Source organism: Perissodus microlepis, chromosome 1 (genome assembly GCF_051167445.1).
Source record: "Perissodus microlepis isolate ML-2025 ecotype Zambia chromosome 1, ASM5116744v1, whole genome shotgun sequence".
NCBI classification, from domain to species: domain Eukaryota; kingdom Metazoa; phylum Chordata; class Actinopteri; order Cichliformes; family Cichlidae; genus Perissodus; species Perissodus microlepis.
In genome coordinates this window covers 21,993,890-22,013,802 of record NC_140461.1, presented here as the reverse complement: position 1 = coordinate 22,013,802, position 19,913 = coordinate 21,993,890, and the positions used below count along the sequence as shown (strand labels likewise).

The following is a 19,913-nucleotide window of genomic DNA, read 5'->3' as shown; positions in this document are numbered from 1 at the left end:
AAATTATGAGGGGCAGCACTGACACAGACAAAGATGGTCCTGAGGCACAAAAGCGATTTGCAAGCACACACACGCACGCGCGCACACACACACACGTCACTTCAGGCTAATGCTTTACTTCAGTTTATTTCATTTATTTATCGCGCCACTTCAAACTAGCAGCCATCGTTGTAACAGTCATACAAATTATTGGTAAGGTAAAACCCTTCATTAGTGGTAAGCGCAGGTTTCTAGTAGTAGAGTATGAGGGATGTCAAATCTCATGTGTAGTTTGGTGTGTCAGACTTTGGAAGAGTTATCACGTTAATATTAAATGAGAAACAAGAAACAACGACCAAGGTGATATGGTGCCTATGGAAAATTCATGTTTTAGTATTTTATGCTACATTTACACTGAATTACCTTGACACATACTTTTGTTTAACGATAAACAAAGAGGTGGATCTGAGGTCTACAGAAAGGAAAGAAATCAAAAACCAACAAGAAGCTGTTTTCACATGTCAGCTTCATAATATTTAAGGATAATTTGTTTTTGTGGTGATTTTCAGTTTTCCTTTCTCACAAGATGCAACCAACACGCACCTTGAATCAAACTGTTTGCACAATTCAACAATGTGACCTCAAACCTCCAGGGAGAAATCAACTTTGCAAAATGGTAGATTAGCCCTTTAAAGCCTGAGCCATGAAATAAGTGCCAGAGTGTTTATTAAACCTTCTCACAAAAAATTTCCATATATGAGTTTTAATTTATAGCATATTTGCTATATCAGCATTTTATTTGTGATGTACACATCCGGGACAGAGAGGAAGGCTAGTGTGAGCCATTTACGTGAGAAGGGAAAGACCAACTCAGAATCCACCATTGTAGGATCGTGAAACATCCTACAATGTTTCACCATCCTACAATGTTGTGACTGCTCTCTGCAAATAGTCAAATAGATCATGATCATTGGTCAATAATCATGACAATTTACTTATTAAAGGTCATGAAACCGACTTTGCCTCAAGTGGTGCCAGTGTCGGCCATTATGCACATGTACTGTTTATAAGGTGGGGAAACCTGCATTCAGCTGAGACTGAAGAAGTCACTTGGATGATGAAAAGTGTCTCCTATTGAAAATGCTACGTCCAGATGAACAGAATCAACTTAACACTCTGTGTTAGGGGGTTACAGACTGACTGATCTCTGATCCCCAACTGTTTTGGATGTTTACATTGGTGCTCCTCTGTCAGGTGGTGTCTAGAAAAGTCCCTACATGCCACTAATGCCACTACAGATGGCTACAATAATGATTACTTGATAAATGCATGTCTCATTTACTTATTTTCTTTACCTTGTGGGTATGGTACAATTAACTGTGTATGTTTTTTACTTGTTTTTATGGGGAGACCACTGTAGCACCTGCTGATGTTCCCCTCAGTTGATCTATTAACTGATCATTAAGGGACCTGGGAGACGACTAATAGTATCTCCTGTAATTTCCTCTCCAGCGTGGCGTGGCCCAATGGATTGAGGGCTAGATGTAGATAGTGGTTATGGTTGGATGAATTGCTGAATTAAAAGCAATAAAATGCTTTAACACATCCTGAACAACTCTCCCGATTCCTTCTTATGCCGCCCCTGCAATTCACCCTGAGGCCCAGAGTGATACTAAATTAGCTATTAAATACTGTAAATGCTTTGATAAAACCCACTGAAGTGGGCAGTAAGCACAAGTGCTAATAGAAACATATTATTTTCCATTTTTTTTCCTTTTCCCATTTATGTCTTTCCTATTTTTCTTACAAACCGTTTCAAAATTTGGCTCCTCCTTTCTTTTATTCCCCCTCTTCTCCCTCCACCCTTCTTCCTTCAGACCCGGCGGAGATGGAATACGAGGAGGCTGTCAGTAAGGTCACGTTGCAGCAGATCATCCGGGACCTGGAGCCCTCCACCAATTATACCTTCTATGTGAAGGCCTACACATCCCATGGGGCCAGCAAACCTTCGGACAGTGTCACAGAGAGCACTCACGGAGAGGGTGAGTTGGCGGAAATAAAAAAAAATTAGAAATATCAAGACTCCCACAAGATTTGTAGCACAGGTAAAACACATGATTTCACCTTAATTATTGCAGAACATCCATAAAACACAAGACAAATTGGGCTGCGCGCACTGCTTTATATTTTAGAGCTTGTTCATCCTGAGGAAAAAAGTAAAAATATTATTGCTCACATTTTATTTTTCCCACACCTGATCAAATTTCTGATAGTTGTTTAACTACTGTGGCTTACATTTTGTTTTGTGTTGCAGTGCCAGCTCCTCCTTCCCTCTACACAAAGGTGGTGAACGGTAGTGTTGTACAAGCAACATGGGAGTCTTCCTCCAAGATGGGCCAGCCTCAGGGCTTCAGACTGTATTACAGGAGAGCGCACACACCACTGTTCACTGGGCCCATCGCCTTCCCTCGCAACATCACCCAGTACAACATCACTCATCTGGGTGAGACATGACAGCTGACTGTATCATTGCTTTTATTGGTAATTAGCGTCACGCGTCGTAAGCGCTGATGAGCGGGCCTGTGATGCAGAATGGTTTGTTAATGCACTTTAGTGGGTTTACATAGTTGTTTTTGCCAAGAGCTAAAAATATGTGTCACTAAAAGCTCGTGGTGCTTAGTTTTGATTGCTTTCTTTGTTTCCTTTTGTTCAGATTCCTCACTGGTCTATGAGATAAAGTTGATTGCTCACAACCAGCATGGAGACGGGAATGCCACCATACGATTTGTTTCACTTCGGGAGGCAGTGGCCAAATCAGGTGAATTTTTCTTTATCATTTTTTCCATCATTTAAAATATAGTCATCTTGAAATGTGGATATATGGAAGTGTACAGTCTGCCCACATTTCCATATCACGTTGTCCAAGGACAAAAAAATCTCAGGAAGACAGACAGTGGAGAAAAAAGATTATAACAATACACCTAACAAAAAGGAAAATAATAAACTGAGAATAATAGAAATGCATTTATTGTTTCATTGGAAAAACAAAACTGAAGTTTGAATCAAATACTATGATGTGAATTAAAAAATAAATCAAATATTATCATCATGCACATGATGATGTATGGATTAGTGAGATGGCGCTGTCCCACAGGTCATCTGATTATCTCACCAATGTCTATTTCCAGAGGTGGAGAGGCTTCCCATATGCATCATCTCTATATATCATAGACTACGTGTCCACGGGTTTAATCCTTTTTGATTGATTTTGTGAGCCTGATGTGATAAGTCTTTCTGACGGTATTTAGGTAGGATGAAAAATATTTCAAGAAAAATAAATGTTTGCCTGGAAATGTAAGAAAAAAGTAATGAATGGTGTGTCATTCCAAGATGGGTCAGCAAATAAGACAAATCCAAAACCAGGACTCAGGATCTGAATCCCAGAATGAACTGTCGGAGTGGAAATAAATGGTTAAAGGTCATTTGAGAGAAGCGAAGTGTCTCTGAAAAACTTAAATGTTTTCTTTATTGGATCTGCATTTTGAGTTAATGCATTTTGAACTACAGGATTTAATCTTTCAGTGATGCCAGCGAGAAAAACTAGATCACAGAGGGTCTGTTTGTCTAGTATATTTATTTAGAAATAGTGTTCGCCCAATATTAATGTAGAAAATTGAAAAGTCCTGGCCAATCCTGCAATTTGGATCTCTCGAGGTGTGCTTTTTGAATACAAGAGACTGATGTACTACAAAGATAAAGAGAAATACAGTTATATCATGCCTTCCTTTGATCTTGCTATAAAAAGAGTATCTTTACTGGGGCTCTCGCCTCTTTCTCTTTCTCCCAATCTCGTATCTGTCTGCAAAGTGTAGACTTTGGCCTACACAGGCTCATCAAATGATTTCTGCCCTCTGATCCTCAGTATGGCGCATATGAGCTGACATACCTGACTCACTTCATCCTCACTAAAAATGATTTGCTGGGTTTTTTTTTTCAAGTATTGCTGCTGCATTTCTATCGTTCCACTTTATCTTGGAAGAAGTGAACCTTTAACACAAAAGGTCTGCCCAGTGTGGGCTGCAAGATTCTACGAGCAGTCTGGGGAAGTGTAGTGAAGGCCAAGCAAATCTTGCATCATCTAGCATGCTGTGGGTGTACATCACCAAAGCCCTCCTCCACAAAGTTGTTTCTCTGTTACTTGGATTCCAAGTTTAATCTTTATCAGACTGGTCCAGGACTTGAGGCATGGTTTAGCTGAGATGACAGCTCGAAAAACGCAATAAATCACAAGAATCATCACTCAAAATAAGGGCTAAACGTGGTTGGAGTACAGGGTGGATTTGAACTAAATATGACCGTATATCGATCTCACAGAAGAGATGTCTTCACTTGTTGCCACTACCCCTTATACCGCTGCAGTGACCCACCAAATATGGAAATATTTTCACACCGCTACACACTGCCCCACATCAATACGGAGCATGAAAGTAGATTAGTCTCACATAACATCTTTTGTATCAGTCAAGTTGACCTTCATGCCACATAAACAGTCCAAGCTCACCCAGCTGTGATGTGACCTTGTTGTGTGCAATATCTCCTCAGTGTTGGACGGCCCGTGCGACTGTGTGAAAGATGAGCAGGGCAAAACATCCACCACGGGCATCATAATCGGCATTCACATCGGCATTACCTGCATCATCTTCTGCGTGCTTTTCCTCGTCTTCAGCTACCGTGGCAGGTCAGAACTAGCACGACGTGCACATTCATGAGGCAGTTAATGGTGCCAGGGAAATAACTTGCCAATAGTTGCTGTTAAAGGGTCTATTTCTATCGTGTGTATAGAATCAGGAAAACGTTTAATGTGTGCATGTTCGTGTAATCCCCAGATTAATGATGTGTAAGACAGTTCAGGCCACCCCTCAGGCAGGGAACGGCGCTGCTGTGGACTCTTCTTCGTCTTCCCAGGGAGCCTCTGGGCTTAACGGGGCTGCCAGAAGAGAGATGGAGGTCAATGGCAGCGCGGCGAGGAAGAAAGTGGTTGACAGCAATGAGCTCGAGAGCCTTTTCATGCAGCCGAACACAAGAGATATGTGCATGGTAGGTCCTCAGAGTAAAAAGAGTGAGAAAAGCTATGTTAAAGGAAAAAAAGTATATTCTATCTAAGCTGAAACTAAATGAAATATACTCAGTCTGATTGTTTGCACGTGTTTTCAGTCTGATTCCTACATGCTGAATAACACCCAGCTGTCTACGATACCGCTGGATGAGTTTGCCGTGGAGAGGGAAACCCAATTCCGAGAGACTCCTGCAGCAGGAGCAGCTCAGCAGGACCAAGGCTAATAATGTATGAAGGCCAATTCACACGACACTGTCCAGTGTCCACGCAGACTTTTCTCTCACTCAGGTTGACAGATTGTTGTTGTTTTTTCAAAGTCGTCATTCCTTTTGTGCAAAGACTTTTTTTTTTTTATAAAGGAGTTCTGGAGGATCTAGGACTGTATATCTGAAGCCCGATGAATTTTTAGTTTTTGTTTTGGTCTTTGGTTAATTTCCTGGTGTTGGGCAGCACCTAAGACAGAGGCCCCAGAATATCCTTGTTATACAATGGTTTTATTTTTAAGTTTATAAATATATGTATATATATAAATATATACACTATATCTTTATCACTTATATGTCAAAGCGGTTATAAGTTATTGGTCTTATCTCTACTTTTCTGTGGATGTCAAAGACTCCTGCTGCCTACTCTCACCTACCAATGATTCCACCTTCTTGTTCACAGAAGATCTCAGCCTTCTTCCAGGGATTCGATATATTCTGCCTCAGGACTTTGTTTCAGTGATTTCAACATTTTTTTTATGAGTTTTCGGCCTTCATGCAGGCGTTAGACTTGGCTGCGTGAACCTTGCGATAGAAAGAAAAGAAAGAAACCTACCTCAGCCGGAATGAATGTGTAGTGGGAAGCTTTTAGGGACTTTACCTTCCCCTGAGCTCACAGTTACTTTACATGCAGAGGAATTGGTTTGGAAGTGACAAAATCAGGTGCCGCTCTACCTCAGATGTCAAGAATCATCTCTCTTCTCCTGCTTGTCAAAGTAAAACAGAAAAAAAAAGAAAACAAAAAAAAAGTATCCAACGTAAAGCACTTCCAAATGCTGAAATTAATGTTCTACCTCAAGATAACAATGTTAATGTTGTCGCTGTTGTTGTTGTTTGTCTGTTTATTGCATAATGAAAAACCCTCTTTTGGCCCTTTGTGAAGTCCTGGCTTCCCTCTGTTGATGAATATGGTGTTTGTAGATACAGCGTCAGTACCTCATGCAAGCTGACAGACTGATAACATGTTGTACGGTTACGGTGTGTCGGAAATATGTATGAATTATGCTAATCTATTGTAAGCCTTTTGATAGATTTGACTTTATTTTAAAGATTGTAATTTCTTTTTTCCACCGTAGTTGCTTCAGTTGAATGACAAGGCTGTTAGAGATACACTGCATTGTTAATGACATCTTAAAGACTAACTGTGCATGAGATGAGATGTCATATGTTTTTAAATAGATAAAACTAAATTGAGCACAAATGTTAACAGAAAATGGCCCGTGTCTACGAATAGTTTGGATCATATTTCTGGAAAATCTGCTTATTGGCTTTCTTGTTGGCAGATGAAACCGCTCTCATTTGATCTTTCTCAGTTTTAAGGTCATAGCTGTTTGGCAAGTAGCCTAGCCCTAATTCCAAAATTGTTGTTAACCATCCCCGGTCTCTTAGACGCTTAGATGAGCTATTAAAAATCTAAATTCTCTAACACATGCTATTAAATATATCTTTTTTTAATATGTAAAAAAGCCAAAGCTTAAAAACAACTATTTGGAAGAGATTTATGCATTAAATGCACGTATGTGCTATTGCTTTTATTTTGTCCCGTTATCTAATATTTAACTGTAGTTTTGACAACAGAGATATGAGAGCGGTATTTGACCTCTGGAAAGAAAGAAAAACAAGCTCTAATTAATTTTTTTTGACAGCAGTGTATCTCTAAACTTTTTCTGAATATTTGTGTCAGCATCACCTTCTTATTTTGTTTTCACATCACATTTCCAGCCTCCTTTACAAACGCAGCAGTAGCCTTTTATTTCTCTTCTGGTGCCCAGTAGACGTAACAGTTGCCGGTTAAGCTCGTTTACTGTTACTCTTCTCAAAGCTATACTTGCTGCTCGGCCTTCTCCCTCCTGTCAACGCTGACTATGTGCTTCAGGTGCTTATAATATCTTTAAATACTGACGAGCACAGACAGAGAGCTGGCTGAGGGAGATGGGTGGTTGTTGGGTAGCTAAACAATTACAGGGCTTTTCTCTCGCCGGCTCTCTGCTCAGTGTTGTCACTTGCTGTACAAGTACTGATTTGATGCATTATGGTTACCTACCTCAACCTTGTTGTTGGCCTTTCTCTCAGGTCTTAATGAAGGACACGTACACAGTATAAACAATGAACTTAATGTATATATATATCTACAGTCGTGTGACACAGTAAGTATATCTCATGGAAATTGCTAGCTTTTATTACATACTGGAGCAAGCAAAAACCAGGTCATCTTTGAAATAATGCCTGAAGATAACAGCTCAACTTTTTGCTGAACAAAAATAGCAAAAGAAGTTAAACTTAAAATCAAATACATCAGAAGCTAGTGTTGCCCAATATAGCAGTAATTACATCATGTAAGCCACCTGCTCAGTTTTAACGAGGCTCTTCACCTGAAAAGCTGCCTGTTATCGGTACCCTAGCAGGGCCTGCTGTGATTTTGCTCCAGAGGATGTATCTGGCTCATTCTCCAGCCTGGAGTAACAAATCTTTGTGCAGCTATTTCTGTGGCGAGTACTTAAAGCCAGAGAGAGGAGCGCTCTAGTGCCAGAGAGCCTTTTTGTATTGCGGCTTGTGAGCTGTGTGTCTGTGGCTACTTGTGGTGCGTCTTAGTTGAATTCCCAGGTGGATTTTTCAACTGGTACGCCCCCCTTATAGATATCACCTTTATCTACAGGCATTGTTTCCTAAGGGACCAAATGTTTCCCCCAATATGTCAAAAGATAAATTCACACGACTGTATAATATAAATACATAAAAAATTGCAATTGTCAAAATATGCTGGACAGACAGAGTCAATAGAAACAGACACAATAGGAGGGGGAACATTTTAGGACCTTTATGTTGAGCACTAATTATTTAAGCAGTTCAAGTTTATGCTTAATTTGTAGTGATTGTTACTTTTATTACTAGCACATCAATTTTTTTCGGTAGTGATTTACTTTATGTCTTCTCTAGACATAAATAAGTTTAACTGAATCAAAAGTGGGTGGCACGTACAACTCGACATCATGTACACAAAAAAAAAAAATGCTTTCAAACCTCTTTGGTGCATCCAGGTTTGGGATACTGTAAACAGTAAAATGCTGACACTAGCACTTTTTTTATGAAAATGAGCTTGTCATGTCTCTGCTGCCCTAAGTAACTAACATTAGTGTAAGATGAGTGCATTTAATATCAGCAAACACCTTTGATTGAATCCATGGTGTTGAATGCAAAATGCTTCCTGGTGCTACTCTTCAGGCAGCTTTGTGTTATCCATTCATCAGCCTTAATATTAAGAAGCATATTAACAGCTTCATTTCTGCCAGGTGGCAGGGCATGCAATGGTTTAAAGGTCACAGCATTTTTGAGTCCAGTGGAGCCAACTAATGCAAAATGACCTGTGTTCTACTTATGCATCATACATACAGTATAGGAGTACTTTTGAAAAGCATGCACCGTCTGGTCCTCCACCACATCCAAACTGAGAGCTATACGTGTCCCCACAAAAACAGTAATTCACCTGTCATTTTAATGTGTTATGCAAACCAGCATTAGAGTCAATCTCACTTTAGTGATCATCCTAGGTACTATGTTTTATGCCTTTTTAATTTGTTTGCATATGCGTATTTCTTTGCATTTCTCTGGTATCTATTTCCTGCATTTAATTGTACACTATGTTGTTGATATCATAACCAGTGCTGGGGGAAAAAAGAAATGGCAACTGTCAAAACAGTAGAACAAATGCTTGACCTAAATGTCTCCTCTGTGTATATTCACTAACTGCAGATTAGTTTCTCTCCGGGGCTCCTGCAGCTTTAATCAGTGTTTTCACCTCTGTGGAGAGAACTTTCACAAAGGACACAATGGGTATTTTTTTTCTTCCTTACTTTGTTCCTCAGTCCCTTGGTGTCATTTAAGGTTAATGTCCTCTTGCAGGAAATTGTACACCACTGTGGATTTGACAGGCGTTAGTGTCATACGGACGTTTAACCTGATTCACCGTGGATGCAGTGCGGTGATCATCATGTTTACTTGATTAGACTTTGATAGGTCAGGTTGTCATATAGCTGTATAATATTAGAACCTGTGTGATTTATTGGGGTGCTTAAAGCTGTTCTCACTGACTGACTGGTGCTGTAATCCATCAGCTGTGGGGAGCAGATGATTCCTTTGCTGATATGGTTAGTCAAACTGAGGCCTTTGTCTTACATATTCTGCAGTTTTGAGAAGTGTTTCATCACTAAACGCTGCTCTTGTCAATGAGACAGCCTCCTTTGTTCCTTGTTCAAGAATCCTGACCTTTGGTCAGGGAGGGCGTGTGCTCAGGGACTCTCTGATCCTGTGTTATATGCATCTCAGCCGGCCATACAGTTGGCCTACTGAACTTGAATTTCCTCAATTTCTGCTTTGTGCCCAGTTCAGACAGATTTGCTGCAAAGAATGCCATCGTTGTCTGTCATTAAAACTGGAATTGTTATGCTTTTACTGCTTTCTGTGATATACATGGCTGTCGCAATGGTCATGACCAAAGATTCAAACAGTGGTTTCAAAATATCTGCAAGTAAGCCCAAAATCTCAGGCTCTGCTCTAAATTCTCAATTTCAGACAGATTTTTCTACTCTAAAAAGAAGAAAAAAAAAGAGGGATATACCTGGTATGGTCACTTCAGGTACCATACCAGGTCTCTCCAGCTATGTTTAAACGTCGTGTTTGCAAACGGCAGCCAATCAGAAGAAAGTTGGTAATTGAAGTTTGTACTACTTGTTTCAGACAAGATAAAATTAAGAGCTTCATCAAAGCCCAGCATAAGATAGGTAAGGTTTACTCTGAACTGTGAATCGTACAAAGCTATCCTCATCAAAAATATTCAATTATAAATGAGCATAATAGGTCCACAGGTGTTGGCAGGATAATGGTTATTTAACTGTCATTTTGCCTTTGTTTGGCTCCTCTGATAGGAAAAGGAACATTTGTCATAAAACAGTTCATCCGCCTCTTAAGCGTACTGAGGGGTGATGAAAACAGGGAGGCACATTAGCATCATGTTACAATTTCAGCAGAAGAAATCATGTGACAACAGTAACATTCACAAGGACAATCTAGATTTTTATAAGAATATGCTGCTTTTCTTTACTTTGTATATTAAATGGATTAATTTGGGGGTTCGACTCTGGGTCAGGCAAGAAAAAACAAAAATACAAAAAACATTTTAAATAAGTTAGCTGAGCTTTAGAAAAATTAGTAAAAGCACCATTATCTTAAATTTAGATGGACCAAATATTTGATCAAATTGACTAAGAAAGTGTTTAGAAGAAAAAAACCTTTGGCTGGAGCTGTCATTTCTTCATACTTATTCTACTACCCTCAGGTTCTTAAAAATAAAACATCCTGGACTGGGAATGTGCAGGGTTTCTTTCACATATGGTGCCAATATGACTCCAACTCTTCATGCTCTTATAATACATTGACTAAACACAGGTAACCAGATCAAGTCAGGGGGGTAAGATAGGCTTAGTCTGGCTAGATTGGCACTGTATTGTTCTATGATGTCTGTTATGAGTGTTAGTGACTCTGTGGTTGATCTCAGTGACAAAGACGTTTAGGAGACCCGAAATATTAACTTTTTTTCTTTTTCTAATTAAACTTTGCCCTTTTTTAAAAGTCCTTTACATTATGTGGTACTGATTGTTGTGGCACCAAATGACTATCTGAGCTGACTGTAAATTGATTACATTTCCAGTACATTTATCTCTATGGTGTTTTGCTCTGATACACTGATGACTGTATGTGTCAAATAATGCTGAGTTTCAGGATTTTCTGAGTGATTTATACTGTTGTCAAATGGTGGTTTATTGTAACTGTACTTTAATGTTTGATATCAGTATTATATTTTACACGCTCCTGTTGAGAAAGCAGATTGAATTCAGTATGTTTAAAAGTAGAAGGCAGAAAAAACCCTACAGTGAGTCTGCATGAGAAACAAAAAGCTGATGTGTTATTTTAGCCCTAATTGAAAAGTTTTAGTTAATCCTTATTGGCAACACTGTGATATTTAGCCAAATCATGACAAAAAAAATACAAAAAAAATCTTGTATTCTCAATATGGTACTATTGATTGTCAGTCTGTTTTGCTGGTGTATATTGATGAAATAGGCTGAGTGACCTTTTTTTCTGTTGACAAATCTAAGTCTCTCTTGTCCTCGCTGATGCCTGATGATCACTTCATTCTCATCCTGTTCCCACCAGTCATCCTCACATGAGTGACTCAGGCTGAGGTCCTGCCAGTGCTGTCACAGTTAAAGTGAAAAAGGTGTCTTTGTTTTCCTTCACAAAGCATCTGCGGTTGAGGACAATGTGTGTTTTATATTGATGTTGTCAGCATGAGCTAAAGCCGCTCAGTCATCATTTAATCAGCTGCTTAAATGGAAAAAATAGCTCCTGAGTAGGATCTACACTGCAGTTGTAAACCCCAGTGCCAAGCACTGGAGTGAGCAACAGCTTCGTACGAGAGATGCATTGCTAAATTTCCACATGCACAGCAACTTCAACTTGCAGCACTGCAGGCAAAACGAAATTTAGAAAGTTATGTCAATATGATGTTGACATACTAAACCATGTAGGCGTATGAATGTGTGACCTGTTCTTACCCAGAGTTTCTGGTTTCACCAAGAATTTTGTATAAAAGTAGAAAAAAATGCTGATGGGATTATTTTTAATTATTAAACCTCTTAAATGAACTATGTTTCCACGCCAAGGATTTAAACCTCCCACACCTTGTCACCACCTCCAGAGCTGAGAAGTGATTGCAGAGCTCGAGACTGCTCCATCGGTGAAGTTTAATTACTGGGTTTAAAGCCCACGAAACACATTTCCTTAGTACATTAAATATTCACGAATAAATAAGAAGCAAACAGTTCAGAAAAGAAACCTCCCTGATTATTCAGTTTTAATCTGCTTCATCCAAACACATTCAATTTGCTGTCTGGTAAAAATGCATCTTCTTTTACATGCTGATACATTGTCAATATATTGCGTCAAACATTGACTCGGGGCTCACTGTAATCTCTAATCAGAGGAGGCATTACTTTTAAGCACATTTGGCTCATGATGCTTTTTTTAAATCAACATCTTTTAAGAAATTCATCATTATATAAATATCTTATTATATTTTAATGTTGGTTCTAAAAGCAATGTCTTTATGGTCCAAGTCTGAACTACGATAAAGGGCACCGTAGGAAAAATCTGCCCTGTAGATTTGTTTCTACTGGCTTTACATGCTGTATTAAAATGTGTAAAATTTCTGTTCAATTCTATAACCATATAACCAGTTCAAATGAGGTGCCAGAAGTTTAAAAAGAGTAACTATATGGTGTAGCCTGTGTTACTCACATTTTGTTTAAAAAAAAAAAAAAAAAAAGTTGCAAAGGAATAAAGGAGCACAATATTTTACATTTAGCTCATGATCATGCATAATCATGTCTGTCTGTCCGTCTGTCTGCTGAGGTCACTGCCGATATCTGCTTCTCTCCCACAGTTTACTTCAGGTCAACACTAGATAGTTTTAAAAGTGTTCTCAGAGAGCTGTCATGGATCACTGCTGTATAAAAAGGTTTTGTTTCTATGCTCTCTCTAGAGACCATGTTGGTGCAACTATAAATTGTAATCTGCATACATATCCACATATACTGTATATACTGTATGTGTGTATGTATATGCTTTAAAGGAAAAATAGACCATTTTTAGTGGTTTGTATTGTTTTAGGGTTCATTGTGCAACACTGATAGGAGAAAAAAAACAATAACAGTGATAATAAACTAGCTCTAGTGATAATGAATCCAGAGTCTGTCTTTATTTTGTGTGTGTGCGTGTGTGTGTGTGTGTGTGTGTGTGTGTGTGTGTGTGTGTGTGTGTGTGTGAGAGAGAGAGTGAGTGAGTGAGTGAGTGTGTGCACCTGGTGCAAAATAGTGTAATTTATAGCACAGTCGTGAGTTTGCTCGCTTGCTTCCTGCAGTCCGCTGAGATGCAGCAGATCAATCTGGTGCAGGCTGCTTCTCTCCCTCCCCACATCACCATCCTGTTCTCCTGTTCAGCACATTAACTCATGGCCTCCGTGGCCAGACAAAGAGTATTGAGCACCAGGCCCAGAGCTCCTGGTCGATGAAGGGTGGTGCCGGACTTCTAATCACTGTAAATCCCAGTGCACGACTGCAGACAAAGGAAGAGTCCAATATGAATCAACGTCCTCTCTCTTTCTTGCTCTCTCTTTAATATGATTCCAATTTTTTTTGTCTGCTTGTTTTTGCTGCTTTTTTTTTTTTTGCTAGCATACCTGTTGGTAGTAATATTATTATATATTGTACTCACGGATGCATCGTGAATTCAGCAACATAATAATAAATAAGTCCTGCAGAGCAGCGTGGAAAGCTTACACAGGATGTTTATTATTACATTCTAGAAGACTGATTATTCAATCTGAATTTCTGAGCAGTCAAAGAACATTTTATGCATTTTTGCATCCAATTCTCATTTTTTAAGTTTGCTCTTGACCTTGGTTCAATTAATTCCTGAGCTATATTTGACCTATTGTGTTTACAGTCCTGCTGTCTTTTCTGGGGGTTTTTGTTTGTTTGTTTGTTTGGGGGGGGGGGGGTTTGCACAGCAACTTCATATTAAGTGTGCTCACTTTTCAGTTTTACATTCCACTTAAGACAACATAAAATGACCCTTTTATAACTGCCAAGGATTTCTATTTAGCTTTCCTGATCCCAGCAAATCATTTAAATAAATCACCTGAGATAATGAATAGGAGTGATGGTGAAATTCTCAGAAAATTAATCATTGCACTTTCTGAGTCATTTGAAGGTGGATGTATAGCTGTAATAGCTGTATAACTATTCAATCTACTTTTTACCACAGTTGCAGCACACAAACCCATTATGTTTATCTTGGAGGAGTCAAGACACCCACGCAGGAACTTAAAAAGACAGCCACATTTCACTACTCTTTGTAATTCAATTTACCTCTATACCAGCCCTAACTATATGCTTTACCAAAAAGGAAAGTTTTAAGCCTAATCTTTAAAGAAGAGAGGGTGTCTGTCTCTCAAATCCAAACTGGGAGCTGTTTGTACAGAAGAGAGGCCCGAAAGCTGAAGGTTTGTCTCCCATTCTACTTTTACATATCCTATTAACTAAAAGTGAGCCAGCAGTCTGAGAACCAAGTATTGGCATGATACAATACTATGAATTCTTACATTACTTTATAGATAAAATTTCAGCACTAAGGGCACCGTATCTACCGGCAGTTAACCAAACCCCAGTTTCTGAATGCGCTATGGTTTTTCAAAAGTTTGAGCCTGTATCTTTTTCAACTCTGAAAGAAATAATTGATCATATGAGAAGCTCTAATACGCTGCATGACATTCTTCCTTCCCACATTATTTAGGAAGCTCTGACTACCATTGGTCCCTCTATCTTACTTCTAATGAACTCTTCACAGTCATCAGGCTGTGTTCCGACTACCTTCAAACACGCAGCCGGACAACTTGTAATCAAGAAGAGCAACGCTGACCCCAACACCCCTTCAAACTACAGGCCAATCTCTAAACTTCCTTTCATGTCTAAAATTTTAGAAAAAAAATAGTTCACCAGCAACTTCAGTCCTTCTTAGAGACATGTGGTGTCAGTGACAAATTGGATTCAAACCCCGTCATAGTACCGAGACAGCCTTATTGAGAGTTATTAATTATCTCCTCCTAACTGCCGATTCTGGGCACCCTGTGGCTCTAGTCTTATTAGATCAAACTTCTGCTTTCGATACGATAGACCATAATATTCTCCTAACAAGGCTAGAACATGTAGCCTTAAAGGTAATGTTTTTTCATGGTTTAAATCGTATCTATCAGACAGATCCTTCTCTGTCACCATGGGGAAATACTCTTCCTCTTCTGCCCCTGTTAATTGTGGTGTGCCTCAGGGGTCCGTATTAAGCCCCACGCTGTTCTCCCTGTACATGCTGCCCTTGGGACTCATCTTTAAAAAACATAACATCTGCTATCACTACTATGCAGATGATATCCAAATTTACTTTCCTCTAAATTTGGATGCCTTGTCCCCACTCTCGCCTTTGTTCGAATGTCTGCAGGAGGTTAAAGACTGGCTATCCCAGAACTCGCTTATCTTAAATGAAAGCAAAACAGAAATTATCGTTTTTGATAGCCACGTTCCCCTGGGCCAGCTAACTGATACAATGGGACTTTCGCCAACCACCTTTCTCATTCTGCCAGAAACCTCGGAGTGCTCATGGATAGTTCTTTTAAATTAAACAAGAAAGTATCCACTGTGCTAAAAACCAGCTTTTATCAATTACACCAAATTTCCAAAGCTAAGCCTTATTTACCACATAAAGAATGCGAAAAATGTATCCATGCCTTCATCACTTCTAGACTGGACTATTGCAACTCTCTTTACCTGGGCTTCCAACTCTCCCTCCTTCAGCGCCTGCAATTAGTCCAAAATGCAGCAGCACGCCTCTTAACCAGCACTAGAAGGCATGAGCACATCACCCCTGTCCTCGCTAACCTACACTGGCTTCCCGTCAAATATCGCATTGATTTCAAAATCCTTCTGCTCACTTTTAAAATTCTAAATAACCTGGCCCCTAGCTACTTAACTGATCTCCTCTATCCGTACAACCCAAAGAGATCACTAAGATCCTCCAGCCAACTGCTCCTAACGCAACCAAGGTTTCGTTTAAAAACCAGAGGTGACCGTGCATTTGCCATTGCTGCCCCTAGACACTTGAATAATCTCCCAGTCGAAATCCGTACTTCGGAATTAATTCAGTCGTTCAAATCCTGTTTAAAACACACTTGTTTAACTTAGCTTTTGAAACAAATTAGTTTGACTTTCATTCGGCCTGCACTACACCATGTAAATTCAATTTTAAGTTTAATTGTACTATTTGTTCTTTGTTGTGCCCGCACTGCAGTTTTATTGTGAAGCACTTTGATGTACACTAGTCTTTTAAATGTGCTATATAAATAAACTTTGACTTGACTTGACTTGAAGTCTTTAAATATAAGGTCTAATTATTCAAGTATGTGAGGAGAAAATTTGATTCTGGATTTTAACAGGGAGCCAAGGAAGAGACACTAATATGGGAGAGATATGTTCTTTCTTTTTAGTCCCTGTCAGTACTCTCGCTACAGCATTTTGGATCAAGTGAAGTCTTTGCAGGGAGTTTTTGATGTAATAATGAATTACAGGAGCCCAGCCTAAAAGTAATGAACTAGTTTTTCAGCTTCGTTCTGAGACTGGATGTTTCTCATTTTAAGGTTATTGCACAAATACAAAGAAGTAATCCTACATAGTCGTATATATCTGCTTAATACACACATTGAAGGACATATTCAAATAAAATGCGACTCCAAGATTCCCCACAGTGTTACTGGAGTTTGAAATGCCATCCAGACTAAGTACCTGGTTAAACACCATATTTCTAAGATTTTTAGGGACACGTACAATAACCTCAGTTTTACAAATAGGAAATCAGAGGTCATCCAGGTCTTAATTCATGTTTGGCTGTTAAACCTGGAGATTCAAGCATTTCTTTTGTTTTATTGTATATCAACAATTTAACAATTTAAAGTGAGCATACAGGGAGTGCAGAATTATTAGGCAAATGAGTATTTTGTCCACATCATCCTCTTCATGCATGTTGTCTTACTCCAAGCTGTATAGGCTTGAAAGCCTACTACCAATTAAGCATATTAGGTGATGTGCATCTCTGTAATGAGAAGGGGTGTGGTCTAATGACATCAACACCCTATATCAGGTGTGCATAATTATTAGGCAACGTCCTTTCCTTTGGCAAAATGGGTCAAAAGAAGGACTTGACAGGCTCAGAAAAATCAAAAATGGTGAGATATCTTGCAGAGGGATGCAGCAGTCTCAAAATTGCAAAGCTTCTGAAGCGTGATCATCGAACAATCAAGCGTTTCATTCAAAATAGTCAACAGGGTCGCAAGAAGCGTGTGGAAAAACCAAGGCGCAAAATAACTGCCCATGAACTGAGAAAAGTCAAGCGTGCAGCTGCCAAGATGCCACTTGCCACCAGTTTGGCCATATTTCAGAGCTGCAACATCACTGGAGTGCCCAAAAGCACAAGGTGTGCAATACTCAGAGACATGGCCAAGGTAAGAAAGGCTGAAAGACAACCACCACTGAACAAGACACACAAGCTGAAACGTCAAGACTGGGCCAAGAAATATCTCAAGACTGATTTTTCTAAGGTTTTATGGACTGATGAAATGAGAGTGAATCTTGATGGGCCAGATGGATGGGCCCATGGCTGGATTGGTAAAGGGCAGAGAGCTCCAGTCCGACTCAGACGCCAGCAAGGTGGAGGTGGAGTACTGGTTTGGGCTGGTATCATCAAAGATGAGCTTGTGGGGCCTTTTGGGGTTGAGGATGGAGTCAAGCTCAACTCCCAGTCCTACTGCCAGTTTCTGGAAGACACCTTCTTCAAGCAGTGGTACAGGAAGAAGTCTGCATCCTTCAAGAAAAACATGATTTTCATGCAGGACAATGCTCCATCACACGCGTCCAAGTACTCCACAGCGTGGCTGGCAAGAAAGGGTATAAAAGAAGAAAAACTAATGACATGGCCTCCTTGTTCACCTGATCTGAACCCCATTGAGAACCTGTGGTCCATCATCAAATGTGAGATTTACAAGGAGGGAAAACAGTACACCTCTCTGAACAGTGTCTGGGAGGCTGTGGTTGCTGCTGCACGCAATGTTGATGGTGAACAGATCAAAACACTGACAGAATCCATGGATGGCAGGCTTTTGAGTGTCCTTGCAAAGAAAGGTGGCTATATTGGTCGCTGATTTGTTTTTGTTTTGTTTTTGAATGTCAGAAATGTATATTTGTGAATGTGGAGATGTTATATTGGTTTCACTGGTAAAAATAAATCATTGAAATGGGTATATATTTGTTTTTTGTTAAGTTGCCTAATAATTATGCACAGTAATAGTCACCTGCACACACAGATATCCCCCTAAAATAGCTAAAACTAAAAACAAACTAAAAACTACTTCCAAAAACATTCAGCTTTGATATTAATGAGTTTTTTGGGTTCATTGAGAACATGGTTGTTGTTCAATAATAAAATTATTCCTCAAAAATACAACTTGCCTAATAATTCTGCACTCCCTGTACAGTTACTGGATTTAATTTAAATCATTGTCTCTCTGCATACAGGAGCTGCAGCATGTGTGGATGTGAATAGATTTTTAATAGCTGTGTGGAAGATTGCTCTGTGAGAAAGAGGATGTTTTTAATCACAATAGCGAGTTTCTTTTCTCCTTTTATAGAGAGATAACAGTAGAGTAGTTTTCCACAAGTAGCCTCTCTTTCTGTCTCTGTAATGTACACACACACACACACACACACACAGAGTCCAGACTGGCCATGTAAAGCAGTGAAACTTTATCCGTGGCTGGACCACCTCAACTGGGCCCCGGCTGCTCCTGACCCCACTGCTTTTAAAACGCGTTGAGAAAGAGGACCTCGGTTTCCCAGAGAGAGCTGGGTGGGGGCGCAGCTGTCTTCTGGCTACTCACACCGCACGCCTTTTAGCGGCTCAAAGGGAGTAGCCGAGAGAGAGGGAGGCCAAAGGTCACACCAGCCAACTTTTATACCCGCCTACTTCTGATGTTACCAGGGTTTTTTTCTCCTGTTTTTCCCTCTTCTTTTTTTACTGTGTCCAGATTTCCCAGCCGTAACACACTTCCCAGGTGACATCCCTCCTCTCAAGTCACAAATAATCAAAACCATCTTGTCAGCTCCTGTTTCGTTTTAAAACGCTATCCTCCGTGTTTATCACTCTGTGTGTGTGTGTGTGTGTGTGTGTGTGTGTGTGTGTGTGTGTGTGTGTGTGTGTGTGTGTGTGTGTGTGTGAGAGAGAGTGTGTGAGTGTGTGTATTTAACAGGCTCTCATTTTTTGTGTGTGTGCCCTTTAGTTAAATTGCTCCAATAAAAAAATAAATGTTTCACACTCAAAGTGAAGCTAAGCATCACAATTAAACTTTATAGCAAAGACAATTAAATTATAACTATTTTACTTTCATAACATTGTGTTTTCATATTAATGGATTCATTTCCAGAATAATACAAAACAATCCAAACAAAACAACAAAGGGAGACCACAGTTGATCATGAGTTCAATATAACCTGATCACATTTCATCAGTGACAGTCTTCATCAGACTTTCAGGTACAGAGTAGTCAGAGTCGGCACAGCATTTTTTTTTACCCGTATGTCACTAATGATCTAAAAATCCACTTTAATGTCAAACCTTTAGCTTTTAACCTCCTTATTGTGGCACAAGTCTGGTTATTTTTCATATTTTTAGGCTTTTTTTCAGTTTTCTTAACTTTTATAGTTATAGATGTGGTGGAGCTTACTTAAACTGTCATAGAGCAAGTTGAAGTGTACACCACGGCTACATTCACATACATGGGTATTTTCCACTTTTGTTTAGAAAAACATCTCGGTCAACACGAAAATGCATAAAACATTGTTTAA

The 19,913-nt window shown here is 39.5% G+C and overlaps 1 protein-coding gene across 1 annotated transcript in view; it reads left to right on the top strand.

The window, feature by feature from the left end:
• igdcc3 (immunoglobulin superfamily, DCC subclass, member 3) overlaps positions 1 to 13,156 on the top strand; it is a 69,268-nt gene extending 56,112 nt beyond the window's left edge. Inside the window, exons 9-14 of the mRNA XM_084935532.1 lie at positions 1,857 to 2,021; positions 2,294 to 2,482; positions 2,693 to 2,797; positions 4,582 to 4,717; positions 4,866 to 5,076; positions 5,194 to 13,156. Of these exons, the coding sequence (XP_084791658.1) occupies positions 1,857 to 2,021; positions 2,294 to 2,482; positions 2,693 to 2,797; positions 4,582 to 4,717; positions 4,866 to 5,076; positions 5,194 to 5,319 (932 nt within the window). The 3' untranslated portion in view covers positions 5,320 to 13,156. The remainder of the gene's footprint in view (positions 1 to 1,856; positions 2,022 to 2,293; positions 2,483 to 2,692; positions 2,798 to 4,581; positions 4,718 to 4,865; positions 5,077 to 5,193) is intronic.
• The last annotated feature ends 6,757 nt before the right edge of the window (positions 13,157 to 19,913 follow it).